The 21324-nt window shown below is 41.7% G+C and overlaps 1 protein-coding gene across 1 annotated transcript in view; it reads left to right on the top strand.

Moving 5' to 3' along the window:
- The window catches only part of LOC122806757 (beta-hexosaminidase subunit alpha-like), a 906429-nt gene that overhangs the window by 745154 nt on the left and 139951 nt on the right, over positions 1–21324 (top strand). Inside the window, exon 12 of the mRNA XM_044077450.1 lies at positions 10632–10722. Within this exon, the coding sequence (XP_043933385.1) occupies positions 10632–10722 (91 nt within the window). The remainder of the gene's footprint in view (positions 1–10631; positions 10723–21324) is intronic.

Here is a 21324-nt window from a genome sequence, read left to right as displayed (position 1 = left end):
AAGTATTTTGATAACAGTACCCCACTCGGGTATTATAGACAGGCTCACTAAATTAGGTATAAATCATTTCGTCGCTTGCTGAATTGCCAGTAGGTTCACTGGTAGAACCCAGGAGGTGAAAATAGGTGAGACCGTCTCCACCAAGAGGCCAGTCTGTAGCAGAGACTCCCAGGGCTCGGTAGTGGGCCTGTTCCTTTTTGGCATCTATTTCTCTGAAGTGGAGGTAAATGCTGAAGTTTTATGGCTGACTAAATTTGCTTGGGGTTATCATCAACTCCCCTGTAGCCACTAGTATTCTTCAAGAATGCCTATCTCTGACTAACAAATGGTGCCAAATCCATGGTCTTAAACTCAGTGCTAAGAAATGCATAATTGTACCCTTTAGGAAGTCAGCCATCCCAGCTAATTACCATGTTGATAATATGCCATTAAGAGTAGACCCAGTGGTCAGAGATTTGGGTATGCAGGTAGACAGTTCCCTTACCTTCGACCACCACGTGGCCACTGTGATGAGGAAATCCTTTTATGTTGCACATCTTATAAGCAAGGGTACGATATGTAGGTCCAAAGATGTCATTATCCCACTGTACTTTGCCTTTATCAGACCAATCATAAAGTACAGTATCCCCTTCAGTATGTACCTGACCAGACATATGCAGCAACTAGAGCAACCTCAGAGGTTCCTTATAAAAAGAATACAAGGCGTAACCAACCTGCCTTATGTAGAGTGCCTTCAAACCATTTCCATCTACTCCATCTCCTGTAGATTGCTAAGGGGGTGATCTGTGCCTGGCTTAAAAGGCATCTGCAAACCCCACACTTATGAATCTCCTGCATATTCGTAAGTCGAACAGTCCCAGAAGTACAAAGTCTAGGGACCTGAACTTTGTCTGTGACTTAAACAGAACATGCTAGAGAGAGAGAGAGAGAGCTTCACATGGATGGGAAGCCTGTTCTGTAGGAGTGCCCCAGAGACTGCCCCTCCTATAGAACAAGTTTCCCATCCATGTGAAGCTGAGTTAATCTATTACACAATTTAAGTGCAACCTAGACCAGTGGATAGGGAGCAGGAAATTTACACCAGGCCTGGCACCCATATTCCTTACAGACAGAGGTAGTTTATAAATGCCTGGACTTCAGCGTCCCATTTGGATGCAGGATGTCATTATTCTTTCTGGAAAACTTGGCTAGGCTTGGAAAGGCCCCCTCAGGTCATTAGTATAGTAATAATCTGTGAACTTGTGTAGTAATTACAGGAAGACTTATGGTAGTTCAGAAAGAGTATAATGGTGGCAGTACTGCAAACTGGCAAGACAGCACAGAACAAAATGGAGAAGGCATATGGTTCATAGTAAATACTAGGTTAGCTGCCCTTGCAGGGCATTTTAAGCCTAGCCAATTTCCTTTTTGTTCTTGAATTAGCCTATACCATTTAGTGTTATATTCACCTTACCCATCCCATGGTTGATAATTATATATTACCTATAGTGAAAATAACTGGAATCATACATTAGATAATTTGAGGGGACCAGTGTACCTTAGATAATTTGAGGGGATCTGTGCATGGGATAAAGCATTTAGAAGCTGCATCTGTCCTTTAGTAGCACAGTAAGCAGTCTTGGGGTAAATTTTCTGTTTCCCAGCCATAGATCCAAGTTGTGCTTGAATATGGAAAGGGATGAGCTTTGTTTTACATGGATAGGAAGTCTGTTCCAGAGCAGCTGTATCCTCTTTGAGATAAACCTGTCCCTCCAAACCATTCGTTTGATGATGTTGAAGAGTTTTAGGTTTATATCCCTACACCAAGTATTTCTGATACCATTTGACTTGTTGATGTGCAGTAAATCCATCAGTATTGGATCGGAAGATGCCTTATGTGCCAGACACAAGTCACCTGTTAGTAGTTTGTAGGATACAGAGTATAGTGACAGGGCTTTGAATCGGTCACATAGAATATATTGTTTAGACCTTGTATCGTTTTAGTAAGGTATCTGTGTGGGCATTCCAGCTGTTGCATGTGTCTAGACATATACATGCCAAATGGGGTATTCTACTCAGATTGGCCTAACGAGGAGGACTGAGTAGAGGGGGGAACAATGACATCACTAGATCTAAACACAATCCCTTTGCTTATAAGCTGTGCAGAATAGAAGGACTTTCTTACAACAATGGAGACACATTGGTCGAAAGCTAGGTCAGTGTTCCCATATGTTCCTAAATTCTGAACAGCTGGGTCAACTCTTAAGGGCATATTGTCAATGTGGTAGTTCTGCAGGGTAGACGACTTCTCAAATGGTATGGTAATGCATTTTTTGGAATTCAGTTTTTTCCATGATTTTGGCACCAGTTATTTGTTTGGGGCAAATCCTCCTGCAGGTTGGCTAAATCAATTGTTGATTGGGACTGCTTCTAGCCATCTGTAAACTTAGTCAGGCAGTGTCCATTGATATTGGCTTTTAATTCAGAGAAGTAAATGCCAAACAGGAGAGGTCCCAGCACACAATCCTGTTGGATTCCACTGGTGACTGGTCTCTTTGTGGAGGTAATTTCTCTTTTGAATTCTTGTGTTCTATCTGTGAGCCATTTGGCAATCCACTGGGTGACATAGGGGTTTATTCCTAGTTTATTTAGCTTTTGTACTATGCCTGAGTGGGGGGATTATGTCAAAAGCTTCTGACAGGTTGAGGAATGCTGTGACCTTTTCAAAAAAGTCCTCCAGGTTGAGTAAGTATGACCTGCTCTTGATGAATCCAAACTGAGACAAGTCCAGTGTTTGGAGGTTCCCTATGTCCTTTTTGATTGGTCCCTTGATAAATATTTCCATGGCTGCACATATGAAGCTGGTCAGATTTATTAATCTATAATTTCTTGGGTCTGTGGAAGGTTCCTCCTCATGCAAGGGGGAATGGATTGTATCTGTTTTCCATTCACTTTGTACAATTCATATATGGAGGCTGAGAATGAACAGTGTAGTTGGAGGGGTGATGCTGCTAAATCCACACTTCATGCTATTAAAGATGCATCTGGGGATATTGTTAGGACCCATCAATGCATAGCTTCTGATAGTGATTTTAGGATTTTGTCGTGCGTGGTAGCTGTAGATGAGACAGTCTCTGGTATATCTTGAGGGACAGACGGAGGGGGGGAGAGAGAGGGGTAAAGTTAGAGCTGAACGTGTTGGCCAGTAGGTTGGCTATATCTTCAGTCTCATTGTAGGTAACATTGTTCACAATCAGCTCAGTGTACTGCTGCATTGCTCTTCTGAGATTACAAACATAACTAAAAATGGCCTTGTGATTGGCTTGGGTAGCTATTTTTAGCCTCATATTTGACTTTGGTGTATTTTAAGTTTCTGAGTTGTTTGTTTTATTTCTGTGATGAGAGCTGTAGTATTCTGGGAATGACTTTTGTTCAAAATTCTCTTTTTTTTTTGTTTTTTTTTTTTTTTTGTAAAGCTTGTCGATGTTATGGTTCCACCATGTTGATTTGTTTCTGGGGTTTGCCCTGTGCTTATTTCTACTTGATACAGCTGCATCTGTGCAGCTGTTTACATGCTGGAAGAGTGTGGTGGTGTACTTTCTCATGTATTCAGTGGAGTTAACTGGGTTTGGTAGTAATTTGAAGTTTGCCTCTGTATCACTTAGTACTATGTAGCTTGTCTTGGAGAAATTTCTAAAGGTACCTTGGGTGGAAGGGGTCCCTGGTTTCAGTTTTGTTTTGAAGATGACCACTTTATGGTCAGAACTAACAAAGATACTCAAGGGATGGTATAAGACACCCTCATATTAGTAAGCACAAGATCCAAGATGTTGTTCTCCCTAGTGAGTTGTCTAACTAATTGTACTAGGGTGTTTGTGTTGACAAAGCCCAGGAATCTCTGTGCCTATGCACTAATGTTGGTGTAGGTTTCCCTGTATATAGTTGGATAGTTTAGATCACTTAAGAAAATGGTACTGGGTCTAATACTGAGTGATCCTAGTTCTTGCAGATAGGCATTGTGGTTTTCTTTGGGCATAGAGGGAGTTCTTTAACTAGCAAATATATGGTACGGGACTTTTGTGATGGTTATTGGACATGAATAAGCTGTACTGCATTGTGCTGCTTTACAAGCCTTGATATGATTCTGTTCTGGAAGAAGACTGTTATACCTCCTCATCTTTTCCCCTCCTGGATAGTAGTTTGTCTAAATGTGTGGAAGGCATTAAAGCCCTGCACAGCTGGAGTGCTGTCTGCCATTTTAAACCATGTCTCAGTCACTGCACAGACATCAGTGTAATCCAGGAGAAGAGCTAGTTTAGGCTCCTAGCATTGATCAGTAACACCTTCATAGTTTCCTTTGCTTATTTTGTTACATTTTCAAGTTTATCAGGTTGGTATTCCCTATAAAAAAAGCACTATTGGAGTAAATAGTGTCTCTGCCAGTAGTTGAAACCCTAAAGGAGCCAGATGCAGGCCATCCCTGATGAAGCAGCTTGATTTGTTGATTATGTCCTCCCAGGTTGTCAAATATTGGAAGTATTGGCACCAAAAGCTAAGGCAATTTTTTCCTCATATTATGTCATCATCCTTTGAGAAGGTAGACTGATGCTTAGTGCAAGGCTCATACCTCCTTTGGACACACAGTCCGAGAGGAAATGTGTTCTTTTTGTTTCACTGTTGCAGTCCTGACTTGTGGGATTTCCTGCCATGAAAGCTCTTGGCCAGCCCGACTACCAAAGAAAACTGTTTTCCCCTCCCAAGCTGGTGTGCACCCTGACCGATGTTAGTATGCTTGGGTGTAAAGGGAGCCAGCCTGCATCATGATCAGTCTTTTCTTGCCATCGGAGCCCAAAGCAGTGTTCAAGTGCATTGGTCAGTCTGCATCAGAGCAGAGTGAGAAGTCCTTGTCGGAAAGATAAATACCCCATTGGGGAAATCTTTTCTTCTCCTTTAACTCATGTCGAATAAAGTAAATAATTGTCTCCGTGGCAATTAAATCCCACATACAGACTTTCATTTTTTTTGTGTTACCTGTTTAGGTTGACCACGACTTCTCTAATTGCCGTTTTTAGGCCCATTTTAACACTAGGACTTTTAGGTGCAGGGCTGAGTTTTTAGCAAGATTCCTTAGTCAAGAATCTTCTCACTCATGTTCACTGGCATCCGCTGGATATCCCGAATTTAGGCAACCTAAGCATAAGAAAATTAAAGTAAAGAAGCAAAAGTTTAGGTAGTTGGATGGCAACCATTCACTGTCTGCCTCTCTTTCCAGGCTTGTGATTGTTGAAGGTGAGGCACTTTTGCAGCCCCCTTTAGTGTCTGTAACTGTGACGCAGGTCATTGTCGAGACCCTTTCAGAGTCCAACATGCAGTCGGTCCCATCTACTTCCTCACAAGCCCTTACATATGGCTTGTCAGTCTGGTCCAGGGCTGCTTAGCAGGCCTCGGCTTCCAAAGAGCATTTTTCTACTGGTGATGCACAAAGGCCTCTGCCTACACTGGCACTTTTTCACCAGTCTCAAGAGACAGGTGCCAGGTTGTCGGATGTCCTAGGCTCAAGGCCAAAGTCACCCCAAAGAAAGCTCCTGCGACAGGGCCTTTGGCTAGGCCTACTGGCTCCCTTTTACAGAGATCCCAGCGGGATATGATAAGACTAGCAGAGGATCTGATTTCCACTGTTAGGTCAAGACAGGTCACAGGGGATGCCTCACCAGGGAAAAGGGATGCTCTTGCTGAAGTTTACTTTGATCCTTTTCATTCAAAGGAAGATTCAGACCTAGAGGAGTCTGGGTCTGAGACGCCCCCTCCTGTACATCCTATGATGAGTCTGATTCAGAGGAGAATCTACCCTCTGCCTCCCCCTCAGAGGATTTCAGCTTTGGAGAGACCCTCCATGCTGTGAGACAGCATTTTCAGTGGGAGGCACAGGATTATCCCCAGTCCAAGAAGAGAGACAGTTTGTGGATTTACTTGAATACAAACCACTGGCTCACCCATTTTCATAGTAGTAGAAGATGTTTTCCAGAATTCCTTCTTCAATCCTGTTTCACTTCCCCTGCCCCACATGAACCAGACAGGTGTTATAGGGTACAGGACTCCCACAAATACCTTTTTAAAAATCCTGCTGCTGACCCTGAGATGGTCACCCCAGGACCCAAATGGGCCAAAGCCAGTTCATCCAGGAACCCTTTACCTACAGATGAAGATAGTAGGGCCCTTGATAGGTTTGAGAAAAAAATATGTACGTCTGCCACCCTTACATTGAGGGTCCTCAACTGTCAAGTTTCATTATGATCAAGTGTCAGCAAATCATTTTAGATCACCTCAAACAGAAGGTCACCTCACTAGAGGATAAAATCCTTTCCAAAGAGCTCCTAGATATGTCATTCCAATGCTCGGGTAGCTAAACTCTCACACTGTGGTTATGATGCCCTGGAAGCTTCTTGCAGAGCAGCTGCCTCAAGCTCAGTTATTAGAAGGCTTGCATGGCTTGGGGAACAATCTCTCCCAGACTGTTAAATCAAACCTCCTGGATGTCCCTCTTGACAAAGACTTTCTCTTTGGCCCCAAGTAGGAGGAAGTTCTCAAAAAGATGGAGGATAAAGCGAAATATATGCAAACCGTGAAGGACTTCCTCCAAGTACAGCCTCATAGGTTTAGAAGGAACTTTCCAACTAAACACTAGTCATTTCCCTCCCAGCCTAGGGGTAGACAGCGGGAAAGGACCTATAGGCAGCAGCAACAGCTGCAAAGAAGCAGGCAGTGGACCTCAGAGACCTCCCAGTCAAGGGAGTTCTAGGTCCCAAGTCCCTGCCAGAGAGCAACTATGACTCATCCACCCCGCTGTCACTCTTCAAACAAAGCTGGACCCATATTACTTCAGACAAGTGGGTTAGACATTATTTCAAATGGTTACAAACTCACTTTCAAAGAGCCTTTAAAATACTCACTCTATCCAGATGTTCTACAAAGTCAAAAGTCAGAGGCCCTGGCCCAAATTCAGATCTTGTGCTCTTGGGGGGCAGTGGAACCAGTTCCAGAAGATCAAAAAGGAAAAGGTTTTTACTCCAGGCTATTCTTGGTACCCTGGAAGGAAGGTTCTTGACACCCAATTTTGGACGTGTCCAACCTCAACCAGTTTCTCCTAGTTCCAAAGTTCAAAATGTTGACTCCTCTAAAGTTGTTACCCATGATAACCCCTCAGGCTTTCATGGTCTCACTAAACTTAAAAGATGTATATCTGCACATTCCAATTCAAAAGTCTCATAGAAAGCTGTCTTTGCTTCAGGGCAGGCACCAGTCGCTATCAATTTTCAGCTCTGCCTTTTGGCTCATCTACCTCTCCATGGGTTTTCACAAAATGTCTAGCACCTACAGTTGGTTTCTGCAGGACTGGGAGGCCCAAATATACCCCTACCTTGATGACTGCCTGATACAGGCCACAGACCTGTCAAAATTCCTTAGTGGCCTGAAATTCACCCAAGAGACCCTATCCTCCCTGGGATTCACAATTAATCCCCAGAAATGCAACACTGCCCCAACCAAAATGATAGTTTTCCTGGGGGCACTCCTGGATTCTTCACTTCTAACGGCCTTCCTTCCTCCAGACAAAATCTCCTTTCTGACAAACTATTTCCAAAAAGTGCAGCAGAAAAAACTGCATCTCAGCCAGAGAGTTTCTCTAAGCACTGGGATATATAGATTCATTTATCCTCATGGTTCCCCTGGCCAGGCTGCACATGAGGAAGCTTCAGTGGTACCTCAAAAATGTATGGTGCCAGAACTCTCAGTCCCTATAGACCGAGATACAACTGATCCCTTGTCTAAAACAGAAGTTGGCATAATGGGTGCAGGCTTGTACCCAAAATCAGGGCCTGCCTTTCATTTTCACTCCACAGGGCCAAACCCTCACCAATGATGTCTCAGAGACAGCCTGGGGAGCTCATTTTCAACACTTCCAATCCCAAGGGAAATGTGTGGTTCAGTTCAAGGACAAACATCAATTGGAAAGGACTTATGGCAGTGCAGAAAGGCCTGATGGCCTTCAAAGAAAGATGGGAACCAGGGGTTCTGTTAGTAAAAACAGACAATACCACAAGTCATGTGGTGCATAAACAGGAAGGGAGACGCACACTCTTATCCCCTGTGCTGCCTAACAGTGCAAGTTTAGGAAACTGCACACACTCTGGGCTTGCACCTCATGGTACAATACCTTCCAGATCAGAATGCTCTAGCTGGTCACCTCAGCAGAAAATTGATGGACCCCCACAAATGACATCAGCATTGGGAAATTTTTCTAAACATAACTCAGAGATATGGGGTATCCCACAGGTAGACCTGTTCCCTAACAAGGACAATGCTCACCTGAAAAAAAAAGTGTGCCAGATTCAAACAGAAATCTGCCTGGAAAACAGCTGCTTTCTTATTCCCATTGGCTCATCTCTTCATTTATGCATCCACCCATTACCCCTTCTACCTGAAGTACTTCTGAAGATAAGGTAAGGAGGTACAGGGTTAATATTAATAGCATTAGACTGGTCCAGACAACAACAATATCCTGTCCTCTTCGAGGTCACCAGTCAGAGCCCATGGCTGTTACTACTCCTCACCCAAATCAAGGGAGAGATTGTGCACCCCAACCTTCAGACTCTCTCGGCCTTTCAACTTGGATAATACCGCAGCACTCGGCTGCAAAACTACCCTTAGTATGCAGGTGCAGGACATTCTTAGTCTAGAAGACCTATCACTAGAGTCATACTCAGCCAAATGGAAAAGATTCTCTGTTTGGTGCCAGAAGCACCACCTTGATTCTATTTCAGCACACATTACTACCATTCTAGAGTACCTGACCAATCTGGTGGATAAAGGCCTTTCCTATTCTTCCATTAAAATTAATGCTTCTGCCATTACAGCCCACATTCCTACACTTCCTCCAGTCTTTTCCCATCCCTTGTTAAGACAGTTTCTTAGGGGAGTCATTTACATTAGACATCCCAGGAGGAAACCCATTCCTGCATGAAATCTCAGTTTTGTCCTAGGAAAAGCTGACTTTACCCCCTTTTGAACCTGCAGCTAATGCTTCTCTCAAGTTTCTTACTTGGTAAACAGCTCTGCTGCTGGCTATCACCTCTGCCAGGAGGGTATCTGCTTTTCAGGCTCTCATGGCAGTGGAGCCATTTATTATCTTACACCAAGACAGGGTTTCCCTCAGAACAAATCCTTCTTTCATTCCCATGATGGTCACGGATACATCTTTAAATCAAGCCATTCTTCCCCAATACTCATAATAACAAAGGAGAAAGAATAATTCATTCCTTGGATGTTCACAGTCAGCATCTCTTTTATCTGTTCAGAACAAAAGCCTTGAGAAAATCTGACCAGCTGTTTATTACCTTTGCCCCTGGCTCTGAGGGGAAGCCAGACTATCGCTAATTTGATCTTCCACTACATTTTTTCTTTGTTACAGCCATCATGGCACCCCCCAGAAATTATTAGGTCACACTCCACTAAGGCCATAGCTACCTCTGCAACCTTTCTGAAGGGGGTCCCTACTAAGGACATCTTGGAAGCAGCCAGCTGGTCATCTGTACATACTTTAACAGAGCACTACTACTTGGCAGCCTTTTCTAAGTCTAGAGCAGCATTTGCCAATGCCCTCCTGCAGGGCATTCTGTCCTCCACATAAATTCCTTTCTCCCTCTATTCACCTTTTGGAATCTTCCCACAAGAAAGGACTGCAACAGTGAAACACAAAGAGCATAGTACAGTTGTGTACACTTACCATAAATGTAGATGTTCAAGTGTATTCATTGTTGCAGTCTTCTTTCCCCTCCCTTCTACCCCCTTAGCCTACTAGATAGCTTACTAATAACCAACTAATACAACCAAGGGACACCACCCTTGGCTACCCTGCTGTTTGGGTCCTCTTCCATAGTTCCCTTCTGTTACGTTAGGGCTCCTCCTGATAGACGACAAGAAAATACTATTGTGATGCAGGCTGACTCCCTGCATGAGAGCACACTTGCCTAATCAGCAGTTTCAGTGAAGAGAAGAAAACCAAATGAATAATTGGAAGGCCTATTTGGATCACTGTATTCCAGCTCTACAGACCAACTTTATGGATGACATTTGGCTTTCTTTTTCTGGGAGATGTCAAGTACTCTTTGTTAGGATCCCTTCACTGAACGGAAAAGTCTCACCACCCTCAGGAGTAATCATGCAAATGTTCTGAAATGTCTGAGATCAGTACAAGCAGATATTTGTAATGCAGTCAGAGGCTATGGTAGGTGGCCTTGACCATGGGCATCACGTTAAAGGTTCTAAGTCTGAAAATGCATGTTTCTCTGGGAAACAATAGACTGCTAAGAAATATCAGAGCAGGATAGTGATTGCAGTTATAGAAGAGTTTCTAGAGCAGTTGAAGACTGCAAGGTAGCACTGAATCATAATTTCATACTGAAGTGTTTAGTAAACATGGATGAATGTATGGTTAGTGTGGAACCATTTGTTGTGTGTTTGATACTGAAATTTTAGTACTCATTTCTACAGCACAGACTTGTTTTTCTGCTAACATATATACAAACAGGTGTGTTCATTTATCTTCTACCCATTTGTCATATATTTGCTACAATATGTTCATTCTGTTTTTGTAGGAACTGCTAAACAAAAAAAACTGGTTATTGGAGGAGAGGCCTGCATGTGGGGCGAATACGTGGATACAACCAACCTAACCCCAAGATTATGGTATAATTGCATCCTTAAAACACAATTTTACTTTATGATGAATGAATATTTAGTCTCTTTACTCTCTTTTCTTTAACAGTGGTAAGTTTTGTAACTGGATACTGTGTCATATTCTTTTAACATCAGTGCTTTTGTGATGTTGGATCATTTAATTGCTTAATGAATGTATTCCCTGGTTAACCAGACTTTTAACTTGAGTAGAAACTCAGTACTTTCAGAATACTTATCTTGGGGGCTGTATCATAGTCTGAGGGTTTATTCGGCATTTCTCTTCTAAAAAGAATTTTAAAGTCACTTAAAAACCAAACAATGGAGCACAAAACTTCAACAACAAAAAAAGCCACAAATTAGAACAACTGTTCTATTAATCACATTCATACTTATTTAGCACTGGACTTCATCAGAAGGCTTGATTTCACAGAATCGTATGTTGAAAACTAATATAGTTAATATGTTTTGTATAAGTGAAGTTTATATATTTGGTGTGTTAAAATTTTATTGTATTAATTTTATTAATCATTATTGCATTGACTTATTTACTGGTGGTTTAATTAATTGTGCTGGTTGCAGATAGCAAGCATATTGAGTAGGACGTTTGTGAATTCAAACATTCTGATGAAAGCCAGTGATAAACAAAAATGAAAGCACTTGATAAAATTGTGCAACGTCTCTGATGGACTTGCACCATTATAGTGACCTGTAGATACTGTACTGAAAGTTTGGACTCAAAATATAAAACAAAATATAAAGTAATGGTAATTGTTCAGAGTCCCATAGAAAATAATAGAAGAAAAGGCTTCAGTTTTGTCAGTTAGCAAAAACAGCTGTTTTGGAGAGGAAGAGTAAACTATGGTCCAGGGAAGATAATTGTGCTGTAGGTATTTATGTACCAAGTGTGGAAGTAGTGGATCTATAATATGTGATCTGTAAGTGTATATGGAAGAAAACAATGGGCCTTTTTTGTATTAAAAAAATAGCCGAGAGCTTCTCCCAAGAACGCAGCTGATTTGCTGCTACTAGGTGATTGGGCATCCCCAGTATCCTTGCAAAGGTATATTTAGTAAGAGGGGTTTTTTTGTTGTTGGGGGAGTAAACTGTAATAGAAAGACTGGTATTATTTTTTCTAATGTTATTGTAGAACCACTTTTGCACTTTTATTCTTTGCATGAGATTTTGGTTATGGGGGTTATTTTTGATACTGGTGCTTTAGGCAAAGGTATTATATGGAGGTTGCATACTGCAGTCACTGTACCTGGATATCACTTTTTTAAATATCTTATTGGGACTAAATCTGCAGTTTTATAGCAAGGTGGGCATTAACAGTTCTAAAGTGCATCTGTTACTTGATTTGTCAGCTGGAATTTCTGTACAGAATCATCAGTTGGAAGAGTATGCGGGACATTTAGAATGTAAGAAAAAGTGAGAAACGAATCTAACAAAAGGATATTACCTGCAAGTTTGAACAATCTGTCATTAGGCCATTATATTGCTCAGTGGACTTGGAAGCTGTGAATGACTTTGCTGTACTGTAGTCTGCAGTCCTTTTCAGTAAAACCATTTAGTTGCTGTACTAAAGTTAGTTCCTAGCTAATAGGCAGTGTTAGTGTTTACGTTGTTAATTCTAATTCCTCCTCATTTTGGAGATATATAAGTTAACAGTATAGCATTAAATTTAGATAATCTGTGGTGAAAGAGTTGAGGTAAACTGAAAATTATACAATAAAGCCTCATTCTTATGCAAAGCCATGCACGTTGATTGGAGAGTTCTATCAGCTTGCCCATTGTAAGTTGAGCATACGTCAATGCAAAAAAAGTCTAGCCACTCAGATATCTTGAGTGGTCAGACTTTGCATTGTTAATATGCTTGATAACCTACTGTGACATATTTTACAAAGGGTAGCAGAAAATACAGAGAGAAACAAAAATTTTCTACAAAACTCTGTAAACAGTTGACAAGTATGCTTACCAGCAGTTTGATAACATGCCTGCCAGCTGGCCACAGAATTGCAGAACATCTCTGATTTTCCTCATATTTTTATCATTTCTTGTAAAATTTTTGAATTGCATTTCTCTTTTCACTAATGCCATACATTAACTTATTCATTCTTATTTTTGAATTAAACTTCCAGTCTGTAACCCGGAAACAAGGTCAAACAGCAAAACCAAAAAAAGAGGCGGTGATAGCACTACAGAATCCCTGCCTTCCCCATTCTGCCCTTTGTAATGAACTGATGTAATGTGCAGACATGTCCTACTTTTGCTTAGTAAAAAGTTTGGAAGACAGAAGGCGGAATAACAATTTCTGTTATATACTCAAATTATTTAAGAAAGGTAAGTAGTTTCTTTCTTAAATAATGTGATTGCATAATAGTAATAATCCACAACTGGATGTGGTTAGCATAGGATTTACCCACGTTTAACTTTGTTTGATCACTCTATTTTCACCTTTGTGATCAAATTTCACTAACTGTGGTACCCACACCCAGTCTTAGAATATTTCTAAAAGATAACCTAATACCTAGTCTTTAGTTCAGATTCCAAAAGACTTGCTTTCAGTGCAAGTCTCCCCAATTCCTAGAGTTGCTATCCATGTAAGTGACTTACTTCGGTGTCTGTAAAAGGCTTACACCAGCAACTAGATTCCAAAACAGCTGCTCTCAGTCTGCTCTCAGTGTTAGTGGTCAACTTCCCTGACAGCAAGTGTTTGGAGTCGGGTCCTTTAGATTACATATCTACACAGCAGGAGGACACTGAATTGGTATCATATGCCCAAGAACAGCAGCAAGTCTAGGGAAGCAGCAACACCCCTCTATCCCATCCACCCAGGAGTAACATGCTGCTTTCAATGTCCGTCTTAGCTTCTATGACCCATTTCTGTTCACTGATTCCACCTATCAGTCACTATCTCTGTGAATCGAATATTTTTTTATGTTGGGATTAAACTGTGATGTCCTTCCTTATCACTTTCAGTATTCATAACATATAGGCTCGCCTGCCAAGGATGAACCAACAGCCTGCCAGTATAGCAAAGCCTGTACATCCTCCTAGTATCGTACATCATGTGTTTGCTCCCCATGGGCATAAAGGTGACATACGTACGTATGCTCCATACTCAGAATTTCTTTGCCACCAGTCCAAACGCCACAACTGAACATTGGTCTTGATTGCTGTTTACTGAGCTAGTTTCTGCCAAGCCGTTTTCTTCCTTTATTTGTTTCCTTAGAGTTTATGCATCCAGGAAGGGAAAATGTCAGTGTGGGTGTCAGATTCTCTTAAAAAAAAAAATTCATAAAAGCATTTATTCCTCTTAGATACTTCATATGATTGTACCCAGGGTGCCATTTGTCAGACTTTTGTTCCCAAAACTGTTTTCAGCCATCTGTCCATTTTATCCATTTCTTGAGAACAGAAGGCTCAAATTTTGACCATGTTATCATGGCCAAATCAGCCCGTGCTGAGGTACAGTTGTCTCTTAAAAAAATAGACAAAGAAGTCTCAGTCTGACTCTGCTGCTGCCCAGCCTCCACAGGGCATCTCTCAAACGACGGATGAAGACTCTAGAGACCATCCATTGTCAATACCGGATTTCTCTGCTGCGACCCTGTTGGACGTCGGCATGGGATCGGCATCTTGCATGTCCTCTGAGGCAATGTAAACCACCGCCATTGACGTGGAAGGAGAACAAGGGTTGATCATTTCTGAAGGGCCTAAGGGGATTCCCCAGATTCTGGTTAGGGGAGAGGTTCCTGGTACCCTTATCCAGGCATGGCTCAGAGCCTCCTAGGTTGGTTAAAGCTGACATCCCACTAAAGAAGAAGCATAAAACCAAACATATTTCTCCCATTGCCAAGGATCTGCAAAGGGAATGGCAAGACTTTACCCAGTGTATTTTCAGTACCCTGATGGCCTTGAGACCTCCCTGCTTCTCCTTGGTCATCTACTCCAGCCAAAAGGACTATGAAGTATGATTCTTCAGATAAGGTTGATTCAGGAGATGAATCATTGGTCTCTTCCTCACAGATTACATCACCTTTGGACTGTGGGTCTGAGGAACAGGATTCCTTGAGTCCTGATTCTACCTTTGAGAAGTTGTCCTTTGGAGATACAGTAATTTGCATGATGGAGCATTTTAAGTGGGATTACTCACAAGTCTCTGATATTCAAAAGAGATATCAGCTGTTGTAGATGGAATCTCCTAAGTCATCTGCAGTTCCCCCTGGGTTGGATACATTGTTGGATATATTTACAGGTGCCTCTTTGGCTCCTGAATGCTATGAAGCCTGACCATTTTTATTAGGTGCATGACTTCTTTAAGAACCTCTGCAAGTGTCATCTTTCAGATCCTGCTGTGGTCTGTGTTCCTAATGACAAGCCATCCAAGCTTTTGCACTTTACCAGATTTCTTCATTCTAATAGACAGCTGGGCTCTGGAGTGGCTGAGGAAAAAGGTGTACAGTTTTGTCAGTCTGGCCTTCAAGGCCATAAATTATCAAACCCATATGACCAGGTGTGTTTTGGCCCTTTTGTCTCAACGTGTGTGTGTGTGGGGGGGGGGGGGTCAGACCTTCCAGACTCTGAAGGTAACACTGCTGCCCTCTCCTTATTGAGTTTAAATTCTCAGGTTGCCTGTCACTCCATCAAATGTAGTTATGCAGCTAATGAATCCTCTAGAGCTGCTGTTTCGTGTTCATTTATGAGGGATACTCTTGGCTTCACCTAATGATATTTGGGATAAGCTCCTAGATGCTTTTTTGGACAATCAGAGTCTCTTTGGTATGGCTGTTGCTGACTTAAGACTTTACAAGACAGAGGTAAGTTATGCAGGATCTTAAGCAAATATATTTCTCCCATACCCAAATTTCAGAGAAATTATCCTTCTAAGTCGGCCTTTGTTCATAGGGAGCCTCAGCAGCCATCTAAACAGAAAAGGGTTTTTAAGCTTATGTTCTCTGATAAACTCGTCCAGATGTCTAAAACTCAGAATCCCCCTTTTCATGGTTTTCCCTAGGTCAGGTTCCTGTGTTTCTCAGGATTTTTCTGTCTCTTCCTGGGTTCTGTCCATTATCTGTTATGGTTATTTTATTGTATGAAAATCCCTTCTTCCCTTCTCAGATCTTTCTCAGCCTCCTCCAAACTTCCTAATGTTTCTATGGTCTCGCAGGATTTACTGGATCAGGGCACCATCCAGCCTATTCTGGAATCCCAAAGAAAAACAGGGTTTTACTCAAGAATATTTCTAGTTCCTAGAAAAGAGGGGTCCTGGGAACTGGTCCTAGACCTCCGTTGTCTAAATACTTTTCTAAATATTCCTTCTTTCTGAATGTTTTCCCTCCAGACTCTGCTTCCTATCTTACTTCCACAGGCATTTGGTCACCTTAGACCTAAAGGATGCCTATCTTCATATTCCCATTCATCCTCTGTTCAGGAGATTTTTACATTTCTGTGTTTGTCTTATTTTCACTTCTCTGCTTTGCCTTTTTGTCTTTCTGCAAACCCAAGGGTATTCACCAAATGTCTGTCCCTATCATAGCCTTTTGCAGGCTTCAAGGAGTCTAGATGTTCCCATATCTGGCCAATCTACTTCTTCAGGTCCATTTCAGTATAAGAGTGTGCAGAATTTACACTTCACCATGCTCTTGTGCAGTCTGACATTCACCATCAATCTCAAGGTGTTTGCTCTAACTCCTCAAGACCACATTTTTCTGGGTTGCAGAATCCAACCCATTGCAATGTTGTCTTCTTTTCCTTCTCCCAAGGTTTTGTCTCAGACAACCTACTTCCAGTCTTCTACTTTCCCTTTCTCTCATTCATCGAAGGAAATTTCTGGAAGCCCTCGTGTTCATGGCATCTACCATTCCTTTGCTTCTCTTTGCCAAGCTTCAAATGAGGAAGCCTCATTGATACGTAAAGATGGCTTGGCTGCAGCATTGCTGCCCTCTGGTGCTTCCAGTTCCCTTGCTCCCTTGACTCAAACTCAAGTTTCACTGGTGGATTCTGCAAATGTCACTCAATCGAGGCCTGCCCTTTCAGATTCCTATCCCTACTCAAGAGCTGTTCAGGCATTTTCAATCTGGGATGGGAAGCCTTTTCTAAAAATTTGCAGGTTCAGAGTCTGTGGCCTCCTCATCAGAGGTCAGACCACATCAGCATAACAGAAATGAGGCCATTTATTCATGCTGTTCAAGCCTTCCATTCTCTTTAGTCTCCAGGCCCTTTAAAGATCTTTACAGACAACACCACAGTCATATGGTACATCAACAAACAGGAAAGCATAAGGTCTTATCTTCTTTACAGACTAGCCTTTCAGGCCTGGAATTTAGCTATCACCGTCTACATCTTTTCAGAACACAGCTTTAGGCCAGACTCCCTGAGTAGGTCCCGGTACACATCCTCATAAATGGATGCTTCACAAAGAGGTGTTTTTGGACATAGTACATCAGTGGGATATTCCTCAAGTGTATCTTTTTGCCTCCCCTCTGAACAGGCAACTTCCTTGCTTCTGTTACACGTCCCAAGTCCTCTGACAAGGAAGATGGATGCTATGTCTTTTTCTTGGATAGGAATGTTCCTATATGCTTACCGTCCTCATCCTGTCCTTCCCAGGGTCCTGCACAGGATCTTTAAGGACTCACTTTTGGCTCAGACAGGAACAATTCCCCTTCTCTTTCACCTGACAGGGGGCATTCATCACAAATTATCTCACTGGATGCATCTTCTCACACAAGACAAGGGATCTTTCACTCACCCTCACTTCTCCACACTCCAGTTGTCACTTTGGGTGATACAGTTTTGATCTCTTTTAGACACCACTTTTCTGAGGACATGCTTAAGGTTCTTCAGGAGGCCAGGAAATCCACTACCAGAAAATCCTATATGGCTAAATGGAAGATATTTTTTCTGTTTGGTGTCTCAAGCGTCACCAGGGTCCCATCTCATTGGGAGGTCCCTTTGGTCCTCTCTTATTTGTGTGAACTGCTCCATGCTGGCTTAATATATTCTGTTAACCTCACTTGTCAGCAATCTCCTGCTAATCTGCCCTTGAATCCACTATTGGCTTCTCATTTTGAGGTCAAACAATTCCTTAAAGGAGTTATTCATATCAGGCCCCCAAGAAAATATTTTCCTAATTGGTTCTTAATTTTGTCTTTGAAAAACTGACTCTGGCTCCTTTTGACCTTACTTCTGCTGCTTCATTGCAACACTGTAGCTGGAAGATTGTTTTGTTGGTTGCCCTTACTTTAGCCAAGAGAGTTTCTGAACTTCAGGCTCTGGTGACAATTTCTTCCTTTTTCTCATAAGGACAGGGTGTGTCTGCATACCATTCTTTCTTTTATGCCTAAGGTGGTCAATGGATTCTCTCTTAATTTATCCAGCTTTCTTCCTTTTTTCCTTCTTTGCAGTCTGCTGTGAGAAGGTTCTTCACCCCTTGGATGATCTACATAGTTTCTAGCTCAGGTATTATTTGTGTAAGACAAAGGCTATCAACAAATCTGAGCAGCTTTTTTTTTCTTTTCATGCTAGGACATTGGGTTTGGCAGTTTTTAAGCAAGCCATCTCATCTCCTGGATTTGTAAGGCCATTTCATTTTGTCATTCTTTTCATTGAAAACAGATTTCTGCTTCAGTTTGAGCTCATCCTACAAGGACAGTAGCTTCTTCTGGTGCTTTCTTCAAAGGTTTGGATACTAGAGCCATCCTTCAAGCTGCTACTTGATCCTCTGTCCATACCTTTAGTAAACATTACAAGTTGGATGCCATTTCCAGAACCATTGTAGGATGCCTTCCTCATCCCATCCTTTACAGTAGCTCTGGTAGTCTTCTACATGTTATGAATACTGCAGCAATGAAAAGGACATCCACTGTTATGGTAAGATTTACAGAACTATACTTTCCTCTATTCTGCTTGTCATGTTCTCTTTGTCCAAGCCTGTCTTACCTTCCTGATGTAATCCCTGTCCATGTCTATTTTTAGTGCCACTTTACCCATACCGTGTGCCTCCTGCCTTGCCCTCTAGAAAAAAATTGCTCTCCTTCAGCCTCTCCTATTGTATAAGTTTATTTCTGTTCACTTTTTAATTGCTTTCCTCTGCCTGCTAATCAGCATTCTGACCAGCCCTTTGTTAGAATTTCTCCAGTATTACATTTGTTGTCATAACAATGCCTGACGTAGAGGCATTGCCACCGTCCTCTCTCTGAAATGGGGCCCCATGAATAATCATGTGTTATTTCATAAACACACAGTTTTTCAAACCCAAAGCAACTAAAACCTGGGGTGGTTGCCAGGAAAAACAGTGGCAGTCTTAAAGTCACCAAACAGAAAAGTTGTCCCCCCTGAACCCCTTAAATGAAGACAAGCCCCTACCCACAAAGTGTGTGTTTATACACACACACACACACACATATATGACTACTTGTATGACTGAACATTCATTTTAGCGAATGCATGGTGTATGTGTGTAGGTTGTCGAATGTTCATTTGGTTGACTTAGGATTATAAAGATCAGTGTGGGTTTTTACTTTGGCGTGTGTGTGTGTGTGTGTGTGTGTGTGTGTGTGTGTGTGTGTGTGCGTGCGTGTGGTGTAAGGGTTAGTTTTAGGTAAGGGGATAGTTTGTGCGAGTGTTTTATTAGAATAGGAGTTAAGTTAGTTAATAGATGTGTGTATGCATTTCTTTTTTGAGTTATGTGTAGTGATAGTGTTATGGGAAGAGGATTTCTAGGGCAAATCATATGGCTGGGTTTGGGGCAGGGTTGGGGTGAGCACATATTAAGGTGGAGCAGGGGGCTTTGCAGTTTTTGTAGAAATCTCTAATGCAGGAAGTGCGCATATCTAAAGTACTACTCATTGAACTGATCCCAGTAATTAAGCCATTGCACCCATTTTACCTTAGTGCTTTTGCAATGTTTGTAAGAGTAGTTCTTTATCATCGGTCTCACCTATTATTGTTTAACTGTATCCATTAAAAATACAAGGGATTGAGAGACATACTGATTAGCACTGTCACCTTACAGCAAGATGTTTTGTGGTTCAATTGGCTGAGTACCTTCTGTGAGCAGTAGCCATGTCCTGCCTGTGTTCAGATTTTCTGTGAGTACTTCAGTTTTTTCCCACATCCCAAAGATGTGCAGTAGGTGGTCAAGCAAATCTAAATCATCCATTGGTGTGTATGTGAAAGGAAGAAAGGTCTGGCAGTCTGTTTCTGTTCCCTACTTGGAAAATAAATCCTGTGGCTGTAGGTGGCTGTTTCTAAGGCTTCTGTAGGAGCCGGACACAACTTATAAGCCTGGATGTTTGCACTGAAGGTAGATTCCAAGTTTTCCGGTTTTCATACTAACGTTTTTTGAAAACCGGAATGAAAAAAAAAAAAAAAACTTTTCCTAAGTATTTGAAAGGTGCTGAATATTAACATAAACTAGTAGGACAGTAGGGAAAAAGTCCTATTTGGAACTTATTAGATGATCTCTTTAAAAAGCTGCAGCAGAGGACATTCCCAGAATGTGAGTCTGGTTTCCACTTGCCTTAACCCTTGCATCTTCAGTAGACATCAGAAGCATGAGGAAGAATATGCTGTGTTTATGATGTGGTACAAAGATATCTGTGAAGGCATTTGTAAGCCAATGTGTTAAATTGTCTGATTTTTGTAGCATATATTGCTAAATAACAAACCATCTTCCATCGAAATGAAAGGATCAGCAACCAGGATAACAGTCCAAAAAAGGATTTATTCAATACATTGTCTGAGGAAGTTCAAGTATTTTTTGAACGAAAAGTGCTTTAATGTATTGAATAAATCCTTTGGTTGGACTGTTATCCTGGTTGCTGTTCCTTTCATTTTGTTGGTCAGGTTACTTTTTCGTGGTAAACCATCTTCCATGCCAGCTGTGAAATTGGCATGTCTAGGAGTGGAGTCCTGCATTCCTTACAGTTAACCAATATCTCAGGTTTCTGGTCCCAGATGGCTGTATAAACATTACTCACTGTGCTACTCAGGGAAGGGAAATGTCTTGGTTCCAGTAAACATGTCATTAGTTTTGATGGGACCTTAGAAGTTTATATGCTTTCTTGTCTTTAGTCGCTGAAATGATCTTGTATACCCTCCTATCCAAGAATCACTTGGGAAGAATAGCCTTTTGGTCTTGTCCCAATCTATTCAGGAATCCAGTACATTAAATACTATCAAAGTCAAGGCCTGATACCTTATTGGGGAAAACAGTTGACACTGCCCTACTCTGCTCCCAGAAAATTGCAAGGGACTCTTTTTCTATTTCCTAGTGACAAGAACTTGCATTGTACTGCCTGAAAACAAGTACTCTGTGGGAGCTGCTGCTGCAGGCACCCAAGGTAACATACTTTGTTTTTTTTTAAACAGAATCATTACACAAGTTATTGCCATTTCGAACAATTTGGTTGATGTTCCCATGATCCCAGAAACTCCATAAACCCAAACTAGTCCTGGATTTGTCATTTGGAAAGAGAGCAGGAAAGTATGTCTTTGTACCCCTTTTCACCTAAACTTAGTGCATGTTTTACAGCATCACACTGAAATAACTATAGGGATCCATAATGCCTAGCCCTTGTCTTCAAATTCATTCTTCAATATTAT

Source organism: Protopterus annectens, chromosome 7.part0 (assembly GCF_019279795.1).
Source record: "Protopterus annectens isolate FY-2018-M chromosome 7.part0, PAN1.0, whole genome shotgun sequence".
NCBI classification, from domain to species: Eukaryota; Metazoa; Chordata; order Ceratodontiformes; family Protopteridae; genus Protopterus; species Protopterus annectens.
This window is presented reverse-complemented; position numbering and strand designations above follow the sequence as displayed.